The 27,555-nt window shown below is 56.3% G+C and overlaps 1 protein-coding gene across 1 annotated transcript; it reads left to right on the forward strand.

Moving 5' to 3' along the window:
- The first annotated feature begins 14,052 nt into the window (after positions 1–14,052).
- Positions 14,053–17,731, forward strand: LOC142363238 (noggin-2-like). Its single transcript, XM_075436438.1, has one exon. The coding sequence runs from the start codon at positions 14,614–14,616 to the stop codon at positions 15,250–15,252; it is 639 nt and encodes a 212-aa protein (XP_075292553.1). The 5' UTR covers positions 14,053–14,613; the 3' UTR covers positions 15,253–17,731.
- The last annotated feature ends 9,824 nt before the right edge of the window (positions 17,732–27,555 follow it).

Here is a 27,555-nt window from a genome sequence, read left to right on the forward strand (position 1 = left end):
GGAAGAGAGCAGCAAAATGTTAGCCACTTTCCGTGATATCCATCTGCTCTGATAACTCGAACAAGGCTGCCCTTGTAGTCTTCATGTGTCCCACTGACACCCAGAGCCTGAGATGCTCCTGCACCACAGGCATCGCATCTGCAAGGCCCCGCTCCCATCTCCAGGTCTTCTTCCTTATTACAGCTTTGGCACTGCTCTCCTGCCCCTTGGGTGCTGGAGACTTACCTCATCCACCTCAAAAATAACATGTGCAAGCCTTGCCCAAAAGAGAATAGCAGGGAAAACTATTCTCACGAACGGCCACGTGGCTTCTGCCATTGCTCGTGTTCGTGGGACAACCACTGCTCCAGCAGCTGTGCTCCCACTTTATTTCAGCTAAAGGTTTTCCAAAGCCCAAGCTGCCCATGTTGCCTGTGATACTGGGGTAGGGTGGGGAGGTGACTGCCAGCATGTTAAGCTGTATTCAGCTCAGTCCCCACAGCATTGCTACCTACCTGGCATGTGCAAGTCAGGTTTGCAGAGTGAGGACCAGCCCCAGGTCCCTTGCATCTCGCCAGTGCTGCTCCTCTGCTGACACCACTTACACCCTTCCTGCTTTCAACAGCCTCACACAGTGGCTGGAGGCCTCCCCGTATTCAGGCTGAGTGTTTTCAGGTGGTGTCATAGGGGCAGCAGCGGAGGACAAGCCTGCGAGCAGTGCAAGCACATGCAGGCCATCCAATTTCTCTTGTCTTTTAGGATGGTTTCTTCAGTACTGGATATTTTCACCAGTACTGTTGAACTACCCTTCTTTAACTGCCCTCTGTTTAATGTAAGATCACTTGGTGTCTCCAAAATGATGTACACAAACTAGAGTTCTTCGTGTGCATGGTCCCTCTCCTGAGTAAAGAAACAGTATTTTCTGCATAGTTGCTTCATCAGCTCCTCCAAGGTTTGGGCCTTATTCTTCCAGACAGTGTCTTATTAATTTCTCTTTTTTTTTTTTCTGGTGATCTAGCAAAAAATTAAAACAATCCCCAAAGTCAAAGTCTTTGTCAGAACTTATTCCTTCTCCTTCCAAATGAGATCAAGACCTTTATGTTCATGCAAGGCAGGGGGAGGAAACTCCCCAGTGATGAGGCTGCACGCCATGGCTATGCCCCATCCTGTGCACCACGTGCTCTGCCCAGCCTGCCCATACGCACGGCACCATGGCCAACCCAGCAGCAGGATGGCAGCTGAGTGAACTGGTTTGAGTTGCAAGCACCAGTCCCCTGCAATCTCAAGCAGCAAAGCCCAGTCTGCCCAGTGCCTGATTCCACGCTCCCTGCCCAGCATCCTACACCAGACCAAAGGCAGAATAACAAGTGCCGGACTAGAGGGTGCAACTAGATAAGCAAGAGAGATGGAGGCATTTGAGTAGCTCTGGACCATGGAGCGATGGGTATGCTGACAAGGCATTATTGTCATGGAACTAAATTGCAGACTCCTTGCCAGGGGATGCTGTAGAGACACAGAGTAATAGGGGCCAAGCGCAGAGACTCCAGCCAAAGGAACCCAGGGCAGAGAGAGACTCCTGAAACTGAGCTCACCGTGGTCCAGTGGATAAGAAAAGCCTGCGGGGTGTAGGAAACACAACAGAGTGCTGGGGAAAAAGAGGGATGAGAAAGCCCCAGGGTGAGCAGGGACTGAGCCCTGTGGGGATGGAGGCAAGTAGCAATGTGACCCAGGGCACATGGTGCAGTGTGACGTGGCTGCCTGGTGCTATGACCTCAGCCCCACCATTAGCTCCATGGCACAGCTGGGCTAGCTGCCCTGGGAGCCTGCCAAGCTGGGCAATGGTCTCAGCCCAGGCACTGACAGAGCACCAGGCAGCAGTTCTGCACCAGGAGCACCTTGGAGCTGCTGCTAAGACACCTGCAGAGCTGGAGATTGTATTGCTGAGAATCAGGAAGAGCAGATGCTCAGCAGTACCACCCCTGGCTGGGCAGGCAGAGGCGTCAAGCCGGGGATTTGGCTTGGTGCTCATCTCTGCCAGGACGTCCTCAGTGTGCGAGGAAAGGACAAGCTCAAAGGGTTCATAGGTTTGTGAACAGATACAGGCACAGAGGTCCAGAAACTGCTAACCTTGCATCAGCAGCATCTCTGAGTGGTCAAATGCAGTGAGGAGGGTTTTGAGCCCTGGTTTCAGAGGGCTGGTTTGGGAGAGGCTGCTTGGAGGGCGAGGTGATGCAGGAGAGCACACGGCTGGGAGGGGGCAGGGTGCCAGGGTCCCCAAAACTCCCACTGCTCTGCAGGATGCCATCCCTTGCACAAGGCATCTGTGAACGCAGCTGCACAGAGCAGCAGAGCAAGCTGCAGCGGGTCCGAGGTCAGCTGAGGTAGCGCTGTCCCAGCCAGTAATGACGAGAAATTGCAGGCAGATAGAGGCAGGCGATCTGCCCTTGTGATACCCTTCCATTTTGTAGCAATTCATGCCTTAGTGACTTCCTGAGCCAGGAGTGGTATGCATGCCATCCCATGTAATAGCCACCGCGGAGTCTGCCCTCGGTGAATTTGTCTAATCTCTTTTCAAAGCCGTGTGCATTTTTGGCTTGCGTGGCATCCTGTGGCAATGAAGTCCACAATTTAATTACACGTCGCGTAGGATAGTAATGCCTTTGGTCTGTGTGGAACCCAGGGCCGACTTGTTTCATTCATAACTTCTCCCTGTAACCTCAGCTTCCTGATTCCAGTGGAAATTAGTCAGTGAAACGCTGGGACTCCCATGGCTGGTGTCCTTTTAGCTGGAGGAGTCTTTGGAGGCACGCAGCCAGGGCTGACCTTGGTGGACAGCACAAGGACTTTAAGGCGAGCAGGATGCCCATGGCTGGGTGGAGTGATGTGCCTTGCCAGCCTGCTGCAGCGGGGAGAGGATCTGGGAGACCTGTACGGGGCCAAGGAGAGTGACCTCAAGGGATTCATGGGCACTGGGGTTCCTTGGGCAACTCATGTCCATGGCTGGAGGCATGAAGCTTGGGGCAAGGAGCTGGTGGGTGTGTGACATTGGAGTGAGGTCACGAAGCAAAGCAGGGTCACAAGAAGAGAAGCAGAAGGGCTGCAGCGGTGCTGGAGCCTGCACCAGAGCTGAGCAGAGCTGTAGCGGGAGAAACCTAGAGCATCTAGTATATCTCGTATAACTAATTTTAATCTCTTGTGAGTAAAGGGGGCATGCCAACACAGGAAAAGCACTGCTTGAATAACCAATGTCCAAACCTTTCCAGCCAAGCTCAAGAGTTACATGTCAGACAAGGTGATGAGCTACAGGATAAAATACTTGATTTCAGTAGATTATCCCAGTCAGCATGTCCACAAAGCCTGGCTCCAGTGAGGCTCCAGCACAGCCAGTATCCAGCCAGGTCCCAGTCAGTGTTACTTACCTCCTGGCACAGGTGCAAGAGTCAGGTTTGTGTTGTCTCTTACTTGTGCTACTATTGCTTCTGGCTTTGTGCAGAAGTCAAGAGTGCAAGAACACAGCAGGAGCCCTGGTGGTGACCACAAGGTGATGGGAGAAGGAATGTGGATGTCTGAAGGCACTGAGAAGCACGACTGTAAGTTGACTTGTTGACTTGGATAATTCAAGTTGACTTGAATAATGAAGAACGTCCTTTGGCACAGAAGGTCAATAAATCACTTGCTCACTGGGCAAAAACTGCCAACCCCCTGCTGCAACCTGGAGCAGCTTCAAGTCTGGGCTTCACATCAGTATGGAGGAAAGGGAAGGATGCTCTCACGCAGCAAGTGCTGCCTTCCTCACTCTTCTCCAGCAAGGAGCTCAGGCCCTCTCTGTTCGCACCACCTTGCCTGCAGATGCCTGCCCTGCCAGTGCAAGTCCCAAGATGCAGCGTGTTGTAAGTTATCACCTCTTCGTACCCCTTCCTCACCTCTGCTCTCCAAAACACGCATCTTTCGCACGCAGCTGTGTGCTGGAGCAGGAAGATCTGGGTGGAGCTGAATGAAATTTTTTAGATGCACAGATTATTGCTTTATTTGTTAAATGAAGATTCAGAGCAATCAAGACTTTTCCTTAATTTAGATCAAATTAAGCCAACAGTTTCCTCTGGAGAAAAGGAAAAGTGTGGAAAAGACTCATTCAGAGATCAAAAAATGAAATAATGCCTATGGATGTTTCTGCCCAGCTGCAAAGCAGAGCTGGGCACGTGCAGATGCCGAGGGAAAGCCCAGCTATGAGGGTATAGGGACAGTTGTCCCTTCCCGGTGCACTCCCAGCCTCTTGCAACTGGTGCTTGTGTCCCCTCTCCTGTGGTGTGTGTCCTGGCCCCCACGCCATCGTGCAGCAGCCGGTTCCATGGGCAGGGGCTGCACAAGAGTCACCTCCGCTGCTCACTGAAACACGGGGTGCAGAGCAAGCCCTGCCTGCTGAGGAATGCTGGCAGGAACTGGCAGGGTGCTGGGGCTTCCTCCCCTCCTCTGGCCGCTGCACAGGCAGACGCTGCCCTCCCTGCCTGCTGGCTTCTGTCCCCAAATGACACCCCCAGTTTGGAGGGCTCTGAGGGTGATGATCCAAAGCTTTTGGTTTCTTTAGCAGTGTTTGATGAAGAAATCGCTGCTTCTTCTGATGGAGCCGACAGCCCATGGAAGGCCCAGTCTGGATGGCATTAACAGGAGGGATTTCTCACCTGGGAGAAAAGGCGCTGAAGAGCCTATGGTCGCATTGGAGCGAACATTTAACGGCTTTTCCTGGCTTGATGTTATTTCTTCCCTCTGTTTCTTCTTTGCTGCTACCCCTTGAAATGTCTGTCAGGACAAAGGCCATGTCAAAGTGTCAGCTGTACCAAGAACGTTTCTCTCGCTCCCTTTGTGGTCCCCTCCAGGGCTGATAAAAGGCCCACAAGCTGCTGGATGCGAATCCTAGTTGTGTGGTATCTTTTGCAAGCATTTGCATGGGACGAGCAGGAGCGAAACGCCCCAGGTCAGCGCAGCAGCTCCTTGCACCCACGAAGGGCTGCAGGGGACAGGAGGGCGAGAGGGAGCCAGGCTCAGCTCCGCCGCTCATGAGTTGGAAATTCTTTGCTGCTAACTTTCCAGCCAGAGGGAATGACTGACAGAGACTGATGGTGTCTCTGCCTGTGTGTAATCTTAGAGCCGGCTGGATTTGGGAAATCTCTTTCATTGCTTTAAAAAAATAAGCAAGCGACTAGACTGAAGGGTCCTGATTAACTGGGAAAATCTGGGCAAAATGCAAATGCCTTCTCAGGTTCTCGCCCCGGCAAACCGTGCTCTGCATCCCAGGAGCGGGCAGTGAAGCCCAGCTCAGGCTGCAGCACAGGAGGCACAGCCCGAGCCCCAGGGAGGGACGGATCCTGACCGCGCCACAGCCATGTGAACAGGTCCTGAACACAGAGCCGGATCTGCACTCCAAGCTGTCCAGGTCTGGAGAGGTCTTTGGATGAGGGGTGCTTCGTCAGCACTGGGATGTGCTGCTGGCCCTGCACGCCCTCCCCTGCCTGCTCCTCCCTGCCCTCAGTGGGCCTTGGTCCGGGATGCTCGTGCCCCTCCACTCAGCAACGGCTGCCTTCCTCCCTGGATTCACACTCCTTGCACTCTGAAGGGGGAGATACAACTGTTCAGAGATGACGTTATTACATTGAGTTGTTATTCACAGATGGGCTTTTTCAAACAGGAATTTGGGGAGGATTTGGCGCCTACCCACTGGCTCTGCCTGCTCTCTTCCCACGGGGTCCCTGAGTCACCCGGCCCCGTGTTTATCTTCCTACAGCATCTTGGGGACAAGTAAAGCTGGAACTGAATCAAGAGAAAACAAACACACTGGCAGAAGACAGCTGTGAGGGAAAGCTGCATGGGTGCAATATTAACTCCCCCAGGGGGTCGACCAAAGCCTACGGAAAGCTGTAAAGCTGTAGCTCCTGAAGGTTTTGAACCAGGTAGCAGGCTTTCCAGCCTGCGCCCAGCTGAAGCTGGGATACTGCTGTGCAGCTTGTGTTAGGAAGACCTTTGTCAGACATAGAACTTTGTCGTCCGTGGCTGAAATAAATTGAATTTGCAGACGAATGTGAAGTGCCAGGTGGAGCATCTGCAGCAGCAAATTTCCCGGCTGCCCAGTAATAAGGCTATGGAAGCAAACAGCAGGCAACCGGCTGCACACACTTGGTTGGGAAGCTGCAGCTCAGAGCCAGTGCGACCTCCAGCACTGAGCCACAGAGGATGCTCCGAGCTGGCACCACCCTCCCCCTTAGACTGTGCGTGAAGGGTGCCAGAGTGAAAAGAAATCTATTCCACGAGGAGGATCACCTGGGCACCGGCACCCCTGCTCTGTCCCTCCTGGCTTTGCGACGGGCTGCCTCACAGCGTGAGTGCTGACCACTCCCGGGGCTGAGCTCAGCCCAGGCGCTGGGCTCCCTGGGATTTAGAGGCAAAAGGAACTTGTCCCTCCCGCAGCCGGTGTGGAGCTGACAGTGCTCGTGTGTTGTGGGGCAGGAGGTACAGATCGGAGGGAGAGGTGGGTGGGAGAGCTCCACAGCAAAAGTGTCTTTCTGAGGGTAAGCATGGGGCTATATGCTGACATAGGATCCCATCTGCCGTCCTGTGACAGCCCATGCCTCCTGCTGCCGCCTTCCATTAGCTTCTCTTGGGCAGGGACCTACGTCACTGCAGTGAGAAATGTCCCTCCTGGAGCTACGTGAAACAGGAGGAAGCAAACCCATGGACCTTCTCCCTGACTGACCCTTGCCCTTTGTTGTATGGAAGTATCAGGCTTTGGCAGTACTAAACCTTGCACACACGCTCCTAGAATCGCTCTGGCCTTCACGGACCTCGGCTTGGTGGGCGACGGGCTCCTCAAAGACACTGAGGTTCCTTAACTCCTGCTGACTTAAGTTGAGTGTCTGACCCTCCTTACCGGCTCTCATCTGACACCCATGGCCTGCTAGGGGTGGGCAGTGCTAGCAGGAAGAGATGCCTCTTCTTGGGGGACTCTGTGATATAGCTCTCCAAAGCTGGTGAGCAGATTGGAGTGCCTCTCTAAGAAAGACCCAGCAAAGGCTGTGCAGGTGGGTGAGTTTCGAGCAAGGTGCTCCAAGACCCCACAGTGTGCTGGAGAGAGGGGCACGAGCCACCCACTGTGTCAGCCGGCAAGAGAGAACCTCAGGCAAGGCACCATCACACCATGGCTATGGGAGCAAGTCTCTGCGTCCTGAGGCCACCCGCTGGGGCAACCCTTGCAGATGAAAAAAACAAGATGAAAAAATTTGTCCATGCACGTTGCCTTCAGTGCAACTCCCAAGACACAGCCTCCTTACCAGGGGAGGATGGTGCATGCTGCGGAGAAGAGCTGGGCTTCAGGTGTAGTGTGGCAGGTCACCCAGGTCCCTTGGAACCTCAGCACAGAGGTGTCCCAGGGTAGCAGTGCGTTAGCTGGTGCAGCAGAAATTCAGCCTCTGTGGAGCTGAGCACAGGTGACCGAACCGTCCGAGCACTCCCTGTGTACCCTGGGGGGGTCAGCAGCCAGCACTGAGCCCTGTCCTGGCTGCCACCAAGCTGGAGCTCCCATGGGTATTTGTCCTTTGCACAGCAGTTAGAGCCACAACTTGGTGTCCCTGGGAACGTCATTGCTGTAGAGCTCCCTTTGGCCTCAGGCTCACCGTGGTGGGACATGGGCTTTCACCCAGGCTAGAGCCTGCAGCACTCTGGCTTGGGGAGGGGGCCCAAGGGCAGGCAGGGACTGCTGGGACCTGACCTGCCAGGGCCATACGGGAAGGAGAGCTTGAGCCAGTGCTTGGGGCAGGCTAGAAGAGGCAGCACAAGGAAACTGCTGTGTCCTCCAGCAGCATTTGCTGGGGAGTGGATGTTTGTGAGAAGGGACACATGGGGAGTGGGCTGGGGAAGGGCTGTAGCTGGATCTTTGGTCTGGCCGCATTTGGAGGAGATTCCTCACAACTGCTTTGGACAACGGCTGGGTGCATAGTGCAGAGCCACAGCTTGTCCTGTTCATCCACATGGCAAGAGTTCCCATCACCGGCTGCCAGGTCTCCCTCCATTTCTGAGTGGCACAGGGCAAAAGGCAGGGCTTCTCAGAGTGGAGTGGAAGGAGTGGCAACTTCAGCAGAGTCTTGTGTCACTAGGTTGTCCTGGGGCTGGTCATTTGGGTTTGGTTTACACTGGCAGCAATGCATTCTTCCTGTAGAGTGGCTCGGGAGTCCCTGAGATGGAGCTGCTCCCCGGCATGGCCAGTCTTAGTGGTGGGCCATGTCCCCAAGGCATGCTCTAGTCCTTTTATTTGGGACATTTTCAAAAAATAGCTGCCCTGAGCAGTTCTCTCTGCCTTGGACTAGTGTTGACAGCGACTGCCACATACAACATGACGTGGCAGCATTGCTCTGTGTCAACACATGTGGTGACAGATGTATGCCAAGAGGGTAGAAATCACAGAGCTTGGTGGTGGTGTTGTTTTTGAAATTGGTGACTGTCCAGGGATCATTCCTGGTCTCTTTGCTGAGGAATGTTCCTCTAGGTCCCCTGAGAGCTTGCCCTGGTGAGTTTTCGAGGACTCCATCCTGATATCCCAACTTCTGCCAAGCCCCCAGGCTGTGCAGTGGATGCTTTGGGATGGAGAGGGGGTCAGGAAGATCAAACTGCTCCACCGGGGACTTTACTTCTGGAAACTCCCTTGCCTGAGGATGAGATCTCCTGCCCATGAACGCTGGGCCACAATGACTGATACATGTGCATATTTACAGGGTGAATTACAACAAAACTGCTGATGGCTGCCGTGAAACAACCCTCTTTCTTCCTTCCTGCAATGGCAACACCTGCCCAGAAGGAGCTGTGCAGAGGCCACCAGCCTAGTCGCTACAGTCCATCAGGTGGCAAGTGTTACAGTCACTATGAATGGATTGAGACCAACCAAACCTTTTGCTCAGTGTAGCCTCTCCACCACGCTGAGTATCACCTGTCCCATTTGCTAGGCTTTCGGCCACAGCAAATTGGACATAACCAACCCCAGGCTGTGAGGGAAGACAGAGGAAACCACTCCCCTGGACTTCTTCACGTGTAATGGTGATAGGGTAGGTTTTTCTGAAGCATTTTTAGGACACCTGGCACCACAGGAAATGCGCCAGAATTTGGGCAGACTGTTAACTGGAAGCGGTAGCGCAATTCCTGAGCTCTGAGGGACAGCAGGGAAATGGGGACCTGGAGTGAGTGGTGTCAGGTATGGGAGACCAAGGTGCTGCAGCCAGCACACAGCTTAGGCATCCACAGTGCAAACGTCGAAGGACGCACTCCAGGCAGCTGATGGGGACTGTGAGGTAGAGCTACAGAGAAAACAGGGGGATACAGGGCCAGGCGTACAGCAGGAAATCAGTTTGGATCATAAATGGGGGAGGCAGCAAGGGATGGGGCACAACACCATGATGCCAAGAGGAAGAAAGTCGTGAGGAGCTTGAAAAGCAGAGAAATGCCTCACAGTAATGACAAAAAAGGATGCCAGGAAGCTCAGAATAGCAAAAACACCCTACTTGGTATAGAGAAAATGTACTTCTGAGGCACAAATAATCCCCTCCCTTGAGCTTCAGGGGTGTGTTTTGTTTCCCATCAGCTCCTTGGCACATACGAACGTGGTGCAGGGTCAGTGACAGGGCGGTGCTGAGCTCCCAGGAGCACGGCTATGAGGTCTCACCGGGGCACCACTAGCTGGGCTTCTCAGAGCAGACCTTCGCCAACACTCCTCCACAGCCCCGCTGGGGAAGGCAGCACTGGGCAGCCGAGGGGGTTTTGTCGGGGTTGGTGGCCCGTGGCTGTGGAGGAGGGAGCTGGGGCTCAGCAGGGCAGGTACCAGACCTGCACAGATTTAAGCCCCTAAAGCAGAAGGTGGCTGGGGTCACCATTCCATGTGAGCTGGTGAATAACCTGTGAGCTGGTGAAGAACTTTGTTAATGTCAACACTACTGAACCGCTTACAGAAATTAAACTTTAGTAGATCTGTGATGAAAATGAGAAATTTTGTGTGTGTTTGTGTGTCCCCATATACATACAGTGACATTTTTGCCCCAGGGGAATCCAGCTGACCAGAAACACCTGAGCCCTGCCCTGAGCTCCACCGTGCAGAGGTGTGTGCCGAGTCATAGCCAGCTCTGGGCAGCTGTGTGGGCTTCGCTGTCTCCCTTGCCTTCACCAGGTTTTGGGGCGAGCCAGGCCGCCCTCAGCCTCTGGATTCCTTCTGCTCGCAGCAGACGGCAGGGAACTGCGAGCCGGTGAGCTGCTGCGAGAGGCTGCTCCATGGACCCCTGCCAACCACTTGCTATGGCATACTTTGGGAACCGCTCCTTTAGACACACTGACGAGAGCAGGGTAATGTATTTCTACTGGAAAATAAACATATCTCTAATGAAAACCTGGTGCACCATAGTTTAGTCCTTTTATTTTTTATGTTCCTTAAGTGAAAATTAGGGGTTTTGTCTTGTCAGACCCAAGCCTTTCCCCATACTTGCCATGCCAGCCCATCAGCATTATTTCTCAAGCATAAAGAGAGCCTGGAAAACTTAGGCAAACAGAAAGCAACAGAAAAACCCTGAAGAGACAAAGGACATTTGACTGGGAGTTGGGTTTCTCTCCTCTCCTCTCCTCTCCTCTCCTCTCCTCTCCTCTCCTCTCCTCTCCTCTCCTCTCCTCTCCTCTCCTCTCCTCTCCTCTCCTCTCCTCTCCTCTCCTCTCCTCTCTGCCACTTTTAGGTTTCCAAGCATGGGCTTCCTGCTCTCCCACCTTGGACAAGAGGCTTTTTCATGGTTTAAGGTGTGGATTTGAAGCTTTGTGCATACACTTGAAGAAATAGGAATGACTTTGTAACAAAGATAATTTTGTTCTGTATCTTTACCCTGGCTTTGAGTTAAATTAGTGCTGTCTGAAACAAGCTAAAAGATAAAAAACCTTGTCAGTTGAATAACTGTGTTGCTACGACAGCACCACTGATGTTTTGCTGCTACTAGGAATTTACTTACTTGTGGAGCCTTCCAGTGAAAACAGAGTAGGCACCTCCTAAGTTTCAAATGTGATACAGAAATGCCCTTTCTCTTTTGTCACAAATTTTTTCAGGTCTTCTTTGGATGGCAGAAGGATGCCAGATACGGCAAAGACGCAAAAATATGCAGTTTGCAAACTTTTTATCCTTCGGAAGGTGCCTTTAGCATCACGTCTTTCTTCTTACATGGAATTATTTTGATAAGGCTTTTCTGTATGTGATATGTACCCTTTCCAGCTTTAAATCCTTTAATTAAGGGCTAGATTGTGAGCTGGGCTGTGTGCCCGCAGAGAGCAGTAAGAGGGAAGGTATATGAAGGCATGGAGTTGCTCAGCCTCTTAGTCCACGCACACGGCCACAAATAGGATTTTGCCCCAGTGCCTCTGGTCCCAAGGAGACAAGAAGGGGAAGGGGCTGGAGAAGGAGCCTTTGGCCATCGTGGTGGGCCCCGCAGGCAGAATTAAGCCTTACATTTCCTGCCCAGGGCCTTGTCTTTATTCCCCCCATCCCTTGAAAAGTTCAGAAGAATGCCAAATGAAATGCTTCATGCGGCTAGCACAAGAGCAGAGCGGTTAGCCCACCGACGGGCTGCCCACTAGCAAGGCTGGGACCGTCTCCCAAGCCCCCTGCAGACCTCGGTGCCGTCCCGCCGCTGCCCCTGGGACGTGCCAAGCACCGTTTTCTAGGGGTCTTGCCTGCGAAAGGGGAAGCCTTCTCCAGCCCACCCTGGAGAGCCTCTCCTCTCCCACAGGGGACCTGTTGAGGTGACGCGAGTGTGCCCAGAGCAAAGCCATCTTCGCCTGGAGCAGGATGATTAAGCAGCATGTTTATAAAGTCCAGGAGACAGCTGAAGGAATTAAGTTACTGGAGTGCTTTGGGATCCTTCAGGATGAAAAATGCTGTATACATGTCGGGTTTTATTATTACAATTACAGTCAGATGTTAATCCCCTCACCGGGATTTACTACGGCAGCAGTGCCAGCAACAGTACATCTCACAGAGTAATTGCCCCGCTCCTGACTCGTGGGTGTCTCTGCCCTGAGCTGCTTCTCGTTACTGTGTTTGCTTTAATTCTGACACTGCTGAGAGACCCGCGTTTTCCCACCCAGCAGTGAGCGAAGGCAGAGGACACATCTGCCTGCACATTGGGGCTGATCTCGGCTCCAGCATCGCGTGCATACTGGGATCGGTAACGAGAATGTTTTACTGACAACATTCAGCATCGAGCAGTAACAATACTGATCTCCTTTGCAAACTGTCTTGGGATCTCATGATAAAAGAGCTGGGGAACGGTGTTATTTCGCGACTCTGATTGAAGAGTGTGTGTGAGCCAGAGGAGTGCAGGAAGGCTCAGAGTTCAGTAAACCAAGCCGGGATGGTGACAGCACAAATACACAGCAAGGGAAGAAAGGCGGAATACATTTAAACCGTGCGCTTTAATCCTGCTGCCTGCAAACACCCGGGATGCACTGTGACTGGCTCCCGAGATGGCGCACAGCAGCTTGGTCTCCCCGAAGTTCAGGGGATGCTCTGGCTTCATGCAGACTTGGGCCTGGATCTCCGACCTCTCGGTTTTGGGGGGGGTTGTTTTCTTTTGCTACCTGAACCCAACATCTGGCACCTCTGGGATGATGAAGAGACAGAAACCTGGGGGAAACGCTCCGTTGGTTGGTTTGCTCAGTGAAGCCAGCTCCGTGCACGGTTAGCGGGGTGCTGCCGGCTGCCCTGCTGTTGCAGCCCTTCTCTTGGTCTGGTGGGTCACCAACATGTCGCGGTGAGAAACTGGCCCAGCAATCTGCCGTGTTGCCCCCGCGCCCTGCCCTGGCCCCAGTGGGTAGCTGCTTATCTCATGCCCTTGGGAGGGAGTGACTGGCACGGGCAGGAATGTTCTTACACACTGTCAGCCTGGAGGAACCAGCTGTGTGTCCAATTTCTGGACACAGTTCAAGCGTGAGCTCAGTGCTGAGCAATGTGGAGGTAAAGGTGGTTTGGGATTTTGCTCAGTTGACACACACCCGTCTCCCACCCTCTGTGCCTCAGAGGCTGTGGGTCCAGCTCTCCGCCACGAGGTTCAGCCCCGCGCTGAGGAGAAGGGGGTGAAGAACCAGCCGCTGGCCCAACGCGGCGTGCCGTCCCACCACGTCACGCAGGGCCGCTTTCCCTCGAGCCAGAGCGATGCTCCCGGCAGGCTGCGGCCTCGCTGGCGGAGGGTGCCGGGTGCTGACGGCGGGGTGCGTCGAGCGGTGACACCCTGGTGTGCTGCCCCGGGAGGGGCCCCCGGGACGCGGTGCCCTGCTCGCCCCCCGGCTCTGCGTGAAGCTGCAGGAGGGCGGCGGGGCGGCGCGGGCGAGGCGGGGCGGCGGGGGGGGCCGCGGCGGGAGGGGGCGGCGGGCAGGTGGGGCGCGCGGCGCTGGGCGCTCCCGCCGGCGGCGGCAGGACCCGGCGGCGGCGGCGCGAGCGCGGCTGTCACTCAGCGCGCGGCGAAAGTGACAGCGGGGGCGGGGCGGCCGCGCGCCGGGCGCGTATTTAACTTGGGCGGCGAGCGGCGACGCGGCAGTGCGCGGCGGGCGGGCGGCAGCGCGCGGCCGAGCGGGAGTGTGCCTGAACCGAACCGAACCGGGCCGAGCCGAGCCCCGCCGCGCCGAGCCGAACCGAGCCGGCAGCGCCGGGCGCGGAGCGGGCGAGGCGCGGAGCCGCGGCTGGATGCGCTGAGCGCGGCGGGGCCGAGCGGGCCCCCGGAGCGGCGGCAGCATGGGCCGCCGGGGCTGCTGAGCGGCGGCCGAGCCCGCCCCTGCCCGCCCCCCGCCGAGGAGCCGCGCCGAGCGGCGGGCGCCGCCAGGGACCACGCCGGGAGCCGGGGCGCGCCGCCTCGCCGCGCCGGTGCCGGGGACACCCCCCTCCCCCGCCGCTCGCCGAGGATGCCCCGGGGGGCCGCGGGCCGCCCCAGCCGCTCGCCATGAGGAGGAGCCCGGCCGGGCCGCGGGCGCTGCCGCCGCCGCCCGCCACCGCCGCCGCCGCCGCCTGAGCCCCGCGCCCCGGCGGTGCCCGCGCAGGGGCAGCCCGAGCGGGCCGCGGCGCCGTGACCCTGCTCCCCGCCCCCTCGCCCGGCTCGCCCGGCTATAAAGGAGGGTTTTATTCTCGCGTTCCGGTCTCACGCCAAACCCTGTCACACCGTCTAGACGAGCTGTCGTGGGGCTCAGCCCAGCTGTCACCATGGCGATGGAGACGAGTCCGCTGTGAATTTTGGGGGGGAGCGAGCGAGAGCGGAGGAGGAGGAGGAGGAGGAAGGCTCGGCCGCCGCCGTGCCCTGCCCTGCCCCGCCGCCGCCCTCGGGGGAGGCACGGACCCCCCGGCGCTCTCTCGGCCGCCGCTGGAGCCGGCCCGGCGGGGAGCCCCGGGGAGTCAGCGGCCGCGGGCGCGGAGCGAGCCTCAGATGCGTCTGTCACACAACGCCGGCCGAGCTATTTAAAGTAACGGGCCTCGCCGGACTTTTGTCTCTGCCTATTTATGAGTCCCCGGGAGCCGGCAGGCGCCGGCGGGCAGCGCTAGGAGCCGAGCCCGCAGCGCCGAGCCGGGGCCGGCGGGGGCCCGCCCGGAGCATGACGGCGATCCGGGCGCTCCTGCTCTGCTCCTGCCTGGGGCTGCTGCGACCGGGCGGCGGGCAGCCCTTCCTGCGGCTGCGACCCTCGCCCAGCGACAACCTGCCCGTCAAAGACATCGTGGAGCACCCGGACCCCGAGTACGACCCCAAGGAGCAGGACCTGGACGAGAGGACTCTGCGGAAGAAGCTGGGCAGCCATTTCGACCCCGGCTTCATGGCCGTGGCCGTGCCGGGGCCGGCCAACGCCTCGGGCGCCGAGGCGGCGGCGGGGAGGGGGCGGGCGGCGCTGCCGGCCGAGCTGCGGCGGCTGGAGCTGGGCCCGCCCCAGGGACCGCGCCTGAAGCTGGGCAAGAAGGCGCGGCGGAAGGTGCTGCAGTGGCTCTGGGCGCACACCTACTGCCCCGTCCTCTACACCTGGAAGGACCTGGGCGTCCGCTTCTGGCCCCGCTACATCAAGGAGGGCAACTGCTTCGCCGAGAAGTCCTGCTCGCTGCCCGAGGGCATGTTCTGCAAGCCCGTCAAGTCGGTCACCAAGACCTTCCTGCGCTGGCACTGCCAGGGCTGGTCCAGCCAGAAGTACTGCACCTGGATCCCGGTGCAGTACCCGCTCATCTCCGAGTGCAAGTGCTCCTGCTAGCCTCCCGCGGCCCCCGCCGCCTGGCCTTCGGGTGGTTTGGGGGGGGGGGGGCGTCGGAGTCCCCCCCCAGCGCGGGGGGTGGGGGAGGAACCGAGGGCTTTGGGGGTTGTTTGGGGTTTTGTTTTTGGTTTTTTTTTTGGACTTATTTTAATGTTATTTTATTTGAAAGGGGAAAAGCGAACCCAGGAACTGCAGGGCAGGCCAAAGGCACAGTAAAGCACTACAATCAGATGTCTATTTTTATACGTATATAGCCTTCTAACAAAAGGAAAATAAAAAACTAAAAAAGAATAAAAAAAAAAAAAGAAATTACCAGCAGTGTAAATAGAGAGATTTTAAAGGAAAGGGGGAAATCGCAGCTGTTTTTTATTATTATTATAATTATTATTGTTATTATTATTATTTTAAAGACATAGGACCACATTTCAAACCTGTCCCCACAGAACCTGAGCACTTCCCTGCTGAAGGGAAGGGCAGAAATTTCCTGTAAAGATGATTTTAACAAAAGGAGAAGGGGGGGGGGTAAAAAAAAAAGCAAAGAACGGCAGCATCCCCGAAGACGGTTGCTTCTCTGTGCTGTATTTTTTTTTTGTCTTCTTCAGACGTTGTCACTGATGGTTGAACTAATTTGCCGAGCTCTCTAGGTTTTTTTTTTTAAAGTGTATAACGATTAATTAAGGAGGAAATTTTAAAGAAAAGTACAAATCTATGAAAGAGTGGAATCGTTTTGTTGTGTGGGAATACATATAGTCATGTAGAGATGTTAAAGGAAATTTTCTGTGTACAGTTTATTTATTTTTAACGTTTGTGTATAGGAAAAAAAGCTAGAGATTATGCCAGAAACTATTGGAAATGTTTACTTGAATATTCCTTTAAAAACATATCAATGTAAATATGAGCTATCACTGATCAAAACATTTTTAGCAATAAACTCTATCTTTGAAGAAAAACCCCGTGCTGCACCCCGGCTCCCTGGGAGACCAGCAGAGAGACTCGAATTCTTGCTTGAAGCAGGTGATGAGTAAAGGGCTTTGGCTGGACCACGCTGGTGTAAATCGCGAGACGCCCTGAAGGCTGGTAGAGCTCCACCAGTTTATGCCTCTCTGGGATCCAGCTCTGGGTTTTCTTTGCGTGTGTAACCTGCTGGGGAGAAAAAAAAAAAGACGGGAGAGAAATGGCTTGTAATGCGTAAAAGAGCTGCGGTGTCCCAGACAGGAGGTGTCATCTGAAGTCCTTGGGAGATGCCTGCTTCGTGTCACCTGTCCCAGGCTCCTGCATGCTCGGTGGCTCTTGGATTCAGCTCTCCCGCTGGCAGAGGAAGCGGTCGAGGTTACCGCCCCCGCCATCAAAGCGCCTGACACAGCTCGGCAGCCTTGTGTGTGTCAGAACAAATGTTTTCTCTCGGCTGCTGCCACTAGCACAGGAGGGAAGGATGGAGACGAGCCCTGTGCCCAGCCCTGCTGCCGCGACGGAGCCCCGGGGCTGGCATCTCTCCCTGTGGCGCAGCTGGGTGCGTGTTGGGGTCAGGAGGAAGCGCTGGCCCTGCAACGGCTCTGCATGCCCTCAGCTTGCCCCCGTGGTGCGCCGGGGCCGGACGGACCCCCGCTCTGCCGCTGGAGCTCATGGAGCCAGGGTGAGGGGAGAGACGGAATGGCTCCGCACAGGCAGGCTGCCGGCAGCCAGCCGTCTGGGGACTAGCCCAGCACCGGTGCACGGAGGCACTGGCAGTGCAAGCCCACTCCTGATGGCGATCTGTCTGTCTGTCACAGGGCTTGGAGCAGGGCCCTGATGGGCTGCCAGGCTGTCCCCCTGCATGCTCCACGTGAGCTGCCAGTGCTTGAGGGGAAGGTCTGTCCGTTCCCTCGGTGTCTGAAACGCACCCAGCATCCCCGAGGAGCAAACTGCTGCCGAAGGCCCTTGCCAGCGAGGAGCGGTGCTTCGCCAATCCGTCTGCAGAGCGGCGGGGAGACCCCATCCCTCTCCAGTCTGGCACACAGCGGAGGAGAGCGGCACGACACTGAGCCCATGGGAAGGCGCCGGGACCTCCCAAGGGGTCTGGCTCGCATCCCTCCATCTTCCTCCGAGGGGCCCGTGGTCCGGCAAGTCCCCCAGGAGCAGGCCTGCAGAGCTGGAGGTCTTGCACAGATTGAGGCTGAAACAGGGAGAGAGCTTTTCTAATGGACGCAGCGGGGACGAGGCAAGAGGGACGGCAACATCCAGCAGCCAATGTCCCCAGAGAGCCCTGCGGCCATCCGCTCAGCCCCGCGCGAGGGGGCAGGTTGGCCTTTCCATGCGTTCATCAGCAGGGGACCAGGGAAAGGGGGGATGTGGAGGGCAGAGTGGAAAAGAGACCTCGGCGAAGGCAATGTGCAAAACATCAGGGGCATTTGGGAGAGGAAGGGGAAAGCTCATTTTGCAAGAGGAACAACATCTGTGGTGTGGGGGCCGAACATCTGTAGGAGGGAGCATGGGGGGAGGGCATTCTGGGAAAATATTTCTGACATAATCCCAACAGTATCTGGTGTGTTGGGATTTGGTTACAAATGGCCCTCTAACATCTTTGTGCGTTTTGTTCTGCTGGTTCCAGGGGCACACAGAGACCCCTGCTTTGTGCTAACCTGGGAAATAAACCATTCGCTGGGCTCAATGGCTGAGTTCAGTTGCACGGGGAAGGGGGGGTGGGAACAGGGAAGGCGAGATTTGTGTGAACTCCAGCGAAAACCAGCCTAAAAGCCTCCGTGCCATGTGCTGGAGGGAGGAGGGGGGCTGCCTCCGTCTCTGGGGAGAACTCAGTGGTCCCGCTTGAGCTGACGGCTTGTCTGGAGGCGAAAGCATGAGAGCTGAGAGCCGAGGTGCTTGGTGTGGGCAGGGACCAGGGAGCAGAGGGCAGCCCCGCGGGATGCGTGCCGGCTTGCCGGGCCCTGCTTTGCCAACCCGCCACAGCACTGGCGTGCGGTCACCTCGTGCCGACGCGCGGTCACCTCGTGCCACGGAGCCTCCTGCTCAGCTGGCCCGGGAGGCGATGAGTCGGACGTGTGACGGCCGGGCCATGGGCGTGATGGCTCGCCTCGTCTGCTGAGCCTCAAAGGAGCAAAAGACAAAGGGGAACAAGCCGGGTTCTTTGGTGCGGTTATTTCATTGTCTCCCCAAGCTGCTTGTGATTAAGGGACAAGCTAGGGGGGGAAGAAGGGGCAGAACAGGCAGAACCGGCAGAACCCCGAGATGTGGTGGGTGCCAGCTTCTGAAGACATGGGTCTTTCCCCCTGCACTCTGGGCTGGTGGCTGGGGAGATGGGCCCCGAGCACCAAGGGTAGGTGGCATCCTCTAGGTTGGGTCCCACTTGTCATCACATTGGCAAGAGACGTGCACGGCCATGGCCACACACTGACAGGCGTGTGAGCGCCTGCTCCTGGGCACCCAGCCGGTCCCTCCGTTCATCCGGTATTGGCAGGGGGACCGCGTCCATGCCTTGCGAAGCTGCAGTGAGCTGCGTGCTTTGCTGTCTCCCTTCTCTGCACAGAGTCTCAGGGCTTAAGCAGAAGGTGGTTAGCGGGAGGATCAGCACTTTAACCCCTTCTTCCTTTGGGCAGGGCAGAGCACATGTGGTGGAGGAGGCTCCATGGGACCTGATGGCTGCCTGCAGGCACTTGTCCACTGGCATGATGGGGAAGCAAAGGCGGCTTTCCTCTCCACAGCCAGCACTGGCCAGCGCTCGCCTGCTCCAACACTACGTGCTGTGCTGGGGCAGCTCCCTTGGCGTTTCCTTGTAGTCCCTACAAAGCCCAGCTTGGAGCAGAGAGCCCCTCTCTCAGGTCCACAGAGGTCTCCATCTCTTCCTTCTACACGTCAAGGACCTTCTGTTGCCTGGTGAATCTCTCTTCCCTGCACAAACCTCAAATTTAGATGATTTTGCTTGTCTCGGGAGAGAGCGTGAGCTCAGCGTGGCTTCTTATATTTGACTTGGTGGTACGGAGGCACTTCTCCATTTACCTTTCACAAGCCGGTTTGGCTTTGACACCAGCAGCAGGTTAACTCTTCTGTCTCCATTGCCAAAGGGCATTTCATCTCCATTTTCCCATGCCACCTCGGCCCGTTTAGCTCGGGTCCCCTCAGCTAAGGCCATTCTCCAGGAATGCAGTCTCTGTCGGTGCGCCAGCTCTGCCAGGGTGACCCAGATTCACAGGGCCAGAGCTCACAGATGTCTGATGCCAGCTCTTGAGGTATCTGACTCAGGCCCGGGTGATGATCTAAGTCCATCACTCATCATTCCTAGAAAGTCAGACGAATGGTCTGGAGGCAGTAATTGGCCATCTCAAACTTTCAAGCCCAGGCTAAACTGGGACTTTTCTCAACATGCAAAATTGTGCTTGTCTCCTCCTCCAGCATGAGCGCTTGCTGTCCCTCACCTTTGCAGCCCGGCATGGCCACCAGGAGCTGTCGGGGAAAGCCAGTCTCCCTGCGTGCCCTGCTTGGTCCACCAGCAGGTCCCTGGTGAGCCCATCCTGCTGACCGCTGCTGGCTAGGAGCCTCCAGGCACCCCCAGTTCCTTGGTCGCCACCATGATGAAAAACATGCAACACTGCTGAGGTTAACCGTGCCAGTATAGGCCAGGGTGGGCCGTGCTGACTGCAGGCGTGCCCCACGGGTGGGCAGAGGTGGGCCCTTGTCTCACACTTCCCAGGGCTACGGGGTGCGAGGGTGTGGGGGCTGCTTCCTCTGTGCAAGACCCACCTCACACTGCCTTTCCCTCAGCTCTTTTGCAGTTCTCCTTAGCTGCCTGTGTCTCCATGATTTTACACCCAACCACATGCACAGTCGCTGCTCGGTGGAGCTGGGCCCTGATGCCTCGCCAGCATGCGTGTGAGGGGATGCAGGGAGCATCTAGGGCCTTACTGTCGCTCCAGAGGTGTCAGACGAACTGCTGGTTCATCTGCAAAAAATGTGCAAGAGCCTCCCTTCCGCCTCGGTGATTAAACACGAACATTAACAGCAGCACCATCCAGGAGACATGGTTGTTCTTCTGCGTTAGCTGTTTGGTATTCCACTTAAAAATGTCAGACACCCTGTCAAGGAGAAGGGACCACATCATGTGGTGCCTGGGAGCCCAAGCAGAGAGGCAGAGCCACGAAGAGCAGATCACCGCTAGCTGGGAGGCAGCGCTCGCAAGCCGACCATTGGCTAAAATGGCTCTTTCAGGCGGCTGGTGAATGAGTCCATTCACAAAAAAGCAGGGCTAGTTTGCAAACAGCAAAACAGTCTAGATATTTTTTTTTGCCCTGGATGAGTCTGCCAGGGAGACACCCAAGCCCTGAAGAAGATGTGTGGGATGTGGCTGGTGCAGCCGTGCCCAAGCCCAGCGTAGGTGCAGTGAATTTGGGAAGACAGATTCTGCCTCTCTCAGTTTGCAGGCCCCGCCGTTCCTCCCGAGATGGTTCACTGCCCTGCCCAGAGAACCTCAGCCTCCCTGGAGCGGGGCACAGACCGCCGAGGGCCCACAGACCACCAAGGGCCCACGGACCACCCGCACAGAAGCCCACAGTCCCAGAGATAAGACAAAGTGTATAATGGAAAAAGGCTCCTCCTTGGATCTGGAAGCTGGGAGTGAAGGGTATTACTTTGGGTAACTGCCAGATCTGGGGCATGGTTGCTCACAGAGGGCCTGACTAGGTCAGCCTTGTCACGTGCCTTTTCACCTGTGAACATGGTCATTGGAAACCAGTTATCTCCCAGTGCTGGAGAGCAGAGAGCAAGGTGACTAGCCAAGCTCACTGGCTACCCCCATTAGTTAAGATCTAGACCTTTTCCCCCAGGGAAGTCTTACAAGCCACTACAAAAAGCTGGAGCTTTGGAACCAGTGCTGCCAGAGCTGCTGGGGGTCCACAGTGAGCACCCTGGAGCTCCCAGGATGGTGATTCCACCTGCTTAGCAGCAGCATGCCCAGCACACACCATGTCGCATCTCCTCTGTCTCAGCGTTGGCTGCTTGGAGGGCAGCCTTTGGGGAGGTTGCAGGAGGCTGAGCTGAGCAGCAGGAAAGACACTGCATCTGGGGGTACCAGGGCAGAACAGCCTTTGGAGAGCAGGGTCTGATTCTGGGGTGGGAAAAGAGAACAAGGATGCTGGAGAAAGAGAGCTCCTTGTCACGGATACTGGCTCACTCTGAGGGATCATGTACAGGTATTCAAGTCCGTAGGCTTCTTGGAGTGTTGTACAAGAGCTATCAGACCCCTTCTGAGGCTGGCTGTGTCCTCAGGCATTGTCTGGTCTGCTTCCATCCCATTTACTGCCAAAAGACACTTTCTCTCCAGGAGATGGTACTGACAAAGGACTGGGACTCCAGCCTTGGCTCAGTTTATCTACTTCATTGGTACAGGGACCATATTTCATCCTGGAGCCGAGATTAAGCACTGAGCTGGACTTGGTGTTCTGCTCTTTGACCATATTGTAGGAAAGAACCTACTTTTGCCTCCTCCCTCCCCACCAGGAACTGCAGCTAACAATCCCCTCGGGCACTTCCTTGAGCCAGAGAAGGCAGCGTGCAGGCCAAGGCGTAGCCGTGAAGCTGGACTTTGCCGCTAATACTGAAGGACGTTGGTGCAGGTGTGCGCAGCATCGTGGTACCCACCGGGAGCCCTCGCCTGCGCTGCGCCAGGAGGTGCCTTCAGCCCAGGCTGCCCACCAGTTGCTGAACCGGGCTGCCATGTGGTTTCTCCCCAGGAACACGGGGGCCCTGCCCCCTCCCGGACACTGCTCTGGAGGTGGTCCCAGCTTTGGGGGGCAGGTGACCCCGAAGCAGGCGGAGGCCGTGGAGTCCTGCTGGGTCCTGCCCCTGGGGTGAGGCAGGCGGGTGCCCCCTCGCCGGGAAGGCCGAGGGGGCCCTGGGGAGCGGCCGCGGCGTTCGCGTTGAGGCGCCGGCCCTCGGCTCCGTCTGCGCTTCAGCGAGGCCGGGTCCCTCGGGGAGCGGGTGGGTGTCGGCAGCGCGGCGGGGAGCGGGCCTGCGCCGGGGTCCGGGCAGGCTCCCCCCGCCGCGGGGCTCTCGGGGGAGCAGGCCGGGCGTGCGGGCCGGCAGCGCCGGAGAAGCAGAGCCCCGCCGCGGGGCTGCTGCCCGCGTCCTGCCCCAGCGCCAGGCCCCGCGGCCTCCCGCCTCCTCGGCGCCGGGCCGGCAGCGCCTGGCAGGGCCCGCCCGGGGGCCACCGCGGGCGCCGTCACCCGGGGGGAGGGCGCCACCTGGCGGCCGCGCGGGGCCGCGCCGCGCGCCGCCCCGCCCGCCGGGCGCTGCCCGCGAGGTTTGTCCCTCCCTGGCCCTCACACGGCACCTTCCCCCCCCTCCCCGCCGGGCGCCGCCGCCGCCCCGCTGGCTCCCCGGGACGATGCCCCGGGCAGCTCGCTGCCGCCGCGCCGTGGGACGGGACCCGTGTGGCGGTGCGCGGGCTGCCCGTGGGGCCACGGGCGGAGCCGCGGGGCTCGGGGAGCCGCCGGGAGGGCAGCCGGCGGTGGCGGGGGCGCGCCGAGGGCTGTGCCGAGCCGTCCGGCAGCGTCGGAGAGGAGCTCGTCCCCCGAGGGAGCCGCGCCTTCCCGTGCAGCAGCCGGGGGCCCTCAGGGCCGAAGCTTGGGGCCTGGGTTGGGTGACGCGTGTTGGACACAGCGGCTCTCCGGGAATCCAGCATCTCGCCAGCTGTCAGCAGCCCCGGAGGTCCCACTGGGCCACCCCGGCCTTGCTGGGGCTGCCTTTTTCTTTTCCTCTGGCCACTGCAACAGCAGTGGCAGCCACTGGCCAGTGAACAGACCCAAGAAGTCCAAAGCCCTCCACATCTTCCTCTGGGCTGAAGAGAATTTCTGCTTCATGAGGAACTTCAGCATGCCTTGAATATAAAGGCTTCCCACAGGGGCTGACTAAGCAGCCCTCCATCCTCCCGAAGGGAGTGGCGAAAGAAGCACGACCAAAGATACCCTGCATAGAAGAAAGGAGAGATCCTCCATGAGTGCTCTGAGTGAAGTGGGATTGATGTAGGCCCCTCCATCTCTGTTGCCTACGCACCAAGTGTCTGTACACAGTTGTTGTCCTGGTCCAGGTCCAGCCCCGTTGTCCAGCTCAGTTACTTCAGTAAGCCTTCAAATTGCTTAACAAATACCACACAAATGTTTCAATCCTGAGAATTTGTACTCTGGGCTCAAAATGTGATTTATCTTCATCTGTGCCTGCAAGATATATCAGCCCCAATTAAGGGAATGGCTGCGCTCTTTAAAGTGTGGTTCTAGTCAGAAAAACCAACTGGAGTCTCCTCTCAGTGAGTAGGACACATGGCCAAACCAGAAGGGAAAAACTGAGAAACATTTTTCTAAAAAAATCCTTGTGTTTTTCGGTCAAAAATTTTGAAGCATGGCTGAATTTAGAAACATTAGACCAACTCTGTAGCAAGCCAGAAGTCAGGAAAGGAATCATGAAAATTCAGTCAGATTTTTTCCTCTGTTCTTCATCAAAATTTCGTATTTTGGTGCCTTTTTTCATCAAAAAGTGCTGGTAAGTTCTATGCGGCACATCTGCTGCCTAAGAAAGGCCATCTGCAAACTCCCGCCCCTCTGCAATGTGAATGGGAGATGTCTCTGTGGATGCACACACACAAGAGAGTAAGAGCACTTGTTCATGTGCTCTGGGCATGGGATGTCAGGACTTAATCCTGGGCGTAGAGGAGTGCCCTGAGAACCGTTGGAGCAAGGCCAGGGAGTCCTGATGCCGTGGACAGCTTCAGAGAACATGGAGTCCATTCTCCTCTCTTAAAAGCTCTTCAGTTCCATCTCCAGGGTGCAGGCCATGCTCAGAAGGACAAGTCATAGAATCATAGAATGGTTTGGGTTGGAAGTGACCTTAAAGATCATGTAGTTCCAATCCCCCTGCCATGGGCAGGGACACCTTCCACTAGAGCAGGTTGCTCAAGTCCAAAAAAGCCAGCCTCCAGCAGGGTAAAAACTCACACCAGGCAGAGCAGATCTAGAAGTACAAGATGGGCCACTGAATAGGATCTAGAGAGACCAGCTTTGGAGCCAGATGACATTAAGCCAGAGCCATACTGTTAAATGCACCTTGTCTGGAGGTGAGAAGGCGTGGAAGCAGGGTGCGGAGACCCATGCCAGAAAGGAACAGCCCCAGGAACTGGATTTGCTATTGCCAGGAAACTTTTTCAGACCAAGCTTACCTTGAAACCGTATTATTTGTCTAGCTGTGCAAGTTCCTTTCAAATTAACTTGTAGCTACCAAGTCAGGATGAGGCATTCTAGAGGTTTCCTTCAGACAGCATCAGAGCCTTTTGATCCAGTTTGAACCCCCAGACGCTGTACATTCAGATTATGGTGCTGGTATAGTTGCAGTGACAGAAGGCAAAAAAGGCACGAAAAGGTCCTTTCAGGCTGGATGGTGGATGTGATCCTTTGCCAATAAGTGCAAGGAGAATGTTTTATTCCTTACCAGCTTGCCTGGGTCAGGATGTTTTTCCTCCCCAAAGAAAATCCTTTGTAATTAAGCCTTTTCTGTGCGGTATTTCAGGGCACATAACAAAAAGGATTTTCCTGCCTGCAAGTAGTGTGCTGTTAAGATGTTTCTAGATGTCGTTCTCAGGTTGGAGCTACAGAACAAAAATCTGACCTTTTATGCCCACCATCTTTGAAGCTGGGAGGGTCCTGATTTCAACTTCATCCACAAAGGGCACATGTAAGTCGTGATTTGAAAGGTCTGAAATGACTCTCATCATCTCCTCTGGCTGCTTGTCTCATCCAGCCAGTCTCAATTCATCCTGCCTCCCCTGGAGTCAGGCATAGGCAGCTGGATAGCATCCACACCGCTGTCCTGGCCACCCCACGGGTGAGATCATCAGGGCCAACTGTCCTGAGGTGAGAGCTCAAGGGGCGCTATCGCCCTGTTAGCACCCACGTCACATAGCACGGCCGTGCAGCTCTGCGGTCCCCCCAGGCCTGACCCAGCCTGGTTGTCGTCCATCCCAGCCATGCAAGAAGCCATACGGGGGGGAGGGAGGGTGGGGGAGGGGGAGGGGGAAGAAGCCGCAGGGCTGACTCTTTCCCATGGCTGACCCTGATGAGAGGGAAACCCCAGGAGACTCCCTTGTTTTTCCTAGCACTGTCAGCAATACATTCTGCAGCTGATGACCTGAGAGCAACTCCAGCCCAGTCTCTGTGGTCCCCATGTGTCACCAGTGACGCCTGGTACCAATCCTGCCTATACTTGTCCCCTTGGCTACATCACGGAGGATGCTGAGCAGCTGGCATCCTGCTGTCTCTGCCTCGCACACCGTTTGGCACGCAGACAGCAAAGGGCTGAGAAGGTGTGCAGTGACTAGGATGTGGGGGTTACCTTGCCATTGCCTTTCCAAACACTTTTAACTAAGAAGAGATGATAAGCCATGGACTAGCAGGTTGCTGCCAGTGAGCAGAGTCCCTGTGCAGTGCTTCTGGCACTTGGAGTGCAGCAGGCAATATGGCCTCCACCAAAGAGCGTTAGCTGGCAGTGTGTGCAGTTTATCCCCAGATGGAGGGGAAGTGTGGATCACAAGTGCAAAAAGTGCTCCTGATGCTGCCAGGGCCTCTGAGACACCAGGTGAAATAAAAGCAGGGTCGTGGTATCTGTTATCTCAAGATCTCTCCTGGGCATGTGGGCATGTCGGGGCAGATGTGAATGATTTAAATCACACCAACAGATGAGATCTCCTCCTTAGAGAATGCATCAGCTTGGCTACTGCTCAACGTGCTCTGGGAATCACACTTCAGCATCGTAGCCCTGTCGCTTCAGTCAGCAATCAAAGAACTGCAGTCAGGACTCTGGGCACCTCCAAGACTCCCTGGGCTTGTCATAGGGCTGTCCCCAGGGTGACTCTTTGCCCTTGGCTTTGTTTAGTGTCCCCAGGCCTTTCCTATAAGAGGAACTGCTGGAAGTGTGAATTTGCATGCTTCAGGATTGCTCACCAGAGCACGTGCACTTCAAGAACCAGTGGGGAAAAGCACAAGGTCCCATCCCTTGCTGTAGCTACAAAACCTGCATCCTTCCCATTGCAGAGTATCCTACACAGGAATCCGCAGCTCTCCCGTGCCTCCTCGTTAGGAGTAGAGCTGTGGGGCCATGAGGAGCCCTTTGCTTTCACCTGCAGGCACATGGGCAGGTTGTGCTCCTATCTGTGCTAGTTCTGCTTCTGGACAAGCCAGGGGACCATCTGATGAGCTGTTTGGGTGTTTGAGTCCAAAGCCTGGTCCGGGGCGACAACTCTCCCAGGTCTGAGCTGCTTTTGAGACATCTGCTGCCCAGGGCTGTGAAGAGGCTCCCAGGCCTCAGAAGAAAACCATCGCTGCCTGCTTGGCGCCGGAGCTTGGATGGGAATTCTCTTGTTTTTCATGAGCAGTCTGAGCGGTCAGCACATACCATGGGCAACAGTCAGAGGAGCAATAAATAGCCTACCCAGACCAGAAGGAGACCTGTTCAGACTGGACCGCTCATCCCCTGCGCCGGGCAGAATGACTATTGCTCTGCGTCAAGATCCCGTGCGTGCTAGGGAAAGAAAGCCTCTGGTCTGGCCTAGACCGCACTGAGTGAAGCCTCCAAGAGGAGCCACGGTTACTGCTTTGATTGGTACGTCCCAAGGCCATGGGAGGCAGCCATCAGGGTTGTCTTTGCTCGAGCAGGACATTTCCCTCCTGCTCCTGAAGCTGTGCCAAGAGGCAGATGCCATCGCTGCAGGCTGGCTGTGGACTGCTCCTCCAGGGCTGGTTCCCATTTGGGGTCACACCCAACCATACTCCTACATCCCAACGGAAGTCCCAGCTTTGCCTTCTCCAGGAAAAGGCGCACTTTGAAAAAGTTAACGTTCTGTAACTCATCCCAGGAAAGCCCTGCTTTCCCAGATGCTGTTTCTTTGTGGTCTTACACTATCGTAAGGGAACAGGAGACGTCCCAAATAGTCAGCACAATCCCATCACTTCGCATTTCCCCTTCTTCCCTTTAAGGTCTGCAACAGAAGCAGGCATGAAGTGTGTTCCTGCTGCCACAGGCAAACAATTCCTCCTAGTCACCTCGTGCCCAGCATCAAATATGGAATAGCCAGGGGCTGTGAAGTGCTCTGAACCTGAAAAGTGCTAACGAAGAAAATAAAGCACAACATGAGTGTTATTAATGAATGCCAGCCGCTATTATATAACTCCTAATCATGAGCCGCGTCCTTCGGCCCCCATTGTTCCATTGTCAGGCCCCATTATCTGGGAACTCTTACCCATGGACCACAAGAAATAGCCTGGGCTCTGCGGGTTT

The sequence above is a fragment of the Opisthocomus hoazin genome, chromosome 15 (genome assembly GCF_030867145.1).
Source record: "Opisthocomus hoazin isolate bOpiHoa1 chromosome 15, bOpiHoa1.hap1, whole genome shotgun sequence".
NCBI lineage: Eukaryota > Metazoa > Chordata > Aves > Opisthocomiformes > Opisthocomidae > Opisthocomus > Opisthocomus hoazin.

Excerpts from the sequence above, each read along its gene's own strand:
- LOC142363238 (XM_075436438.1), top strand. The coding sequence starts at position 14,614 with ATGACGGCGATCCGGGCGCTCCTGCTCTGCTCCTGCCTGGGGCTGCTG.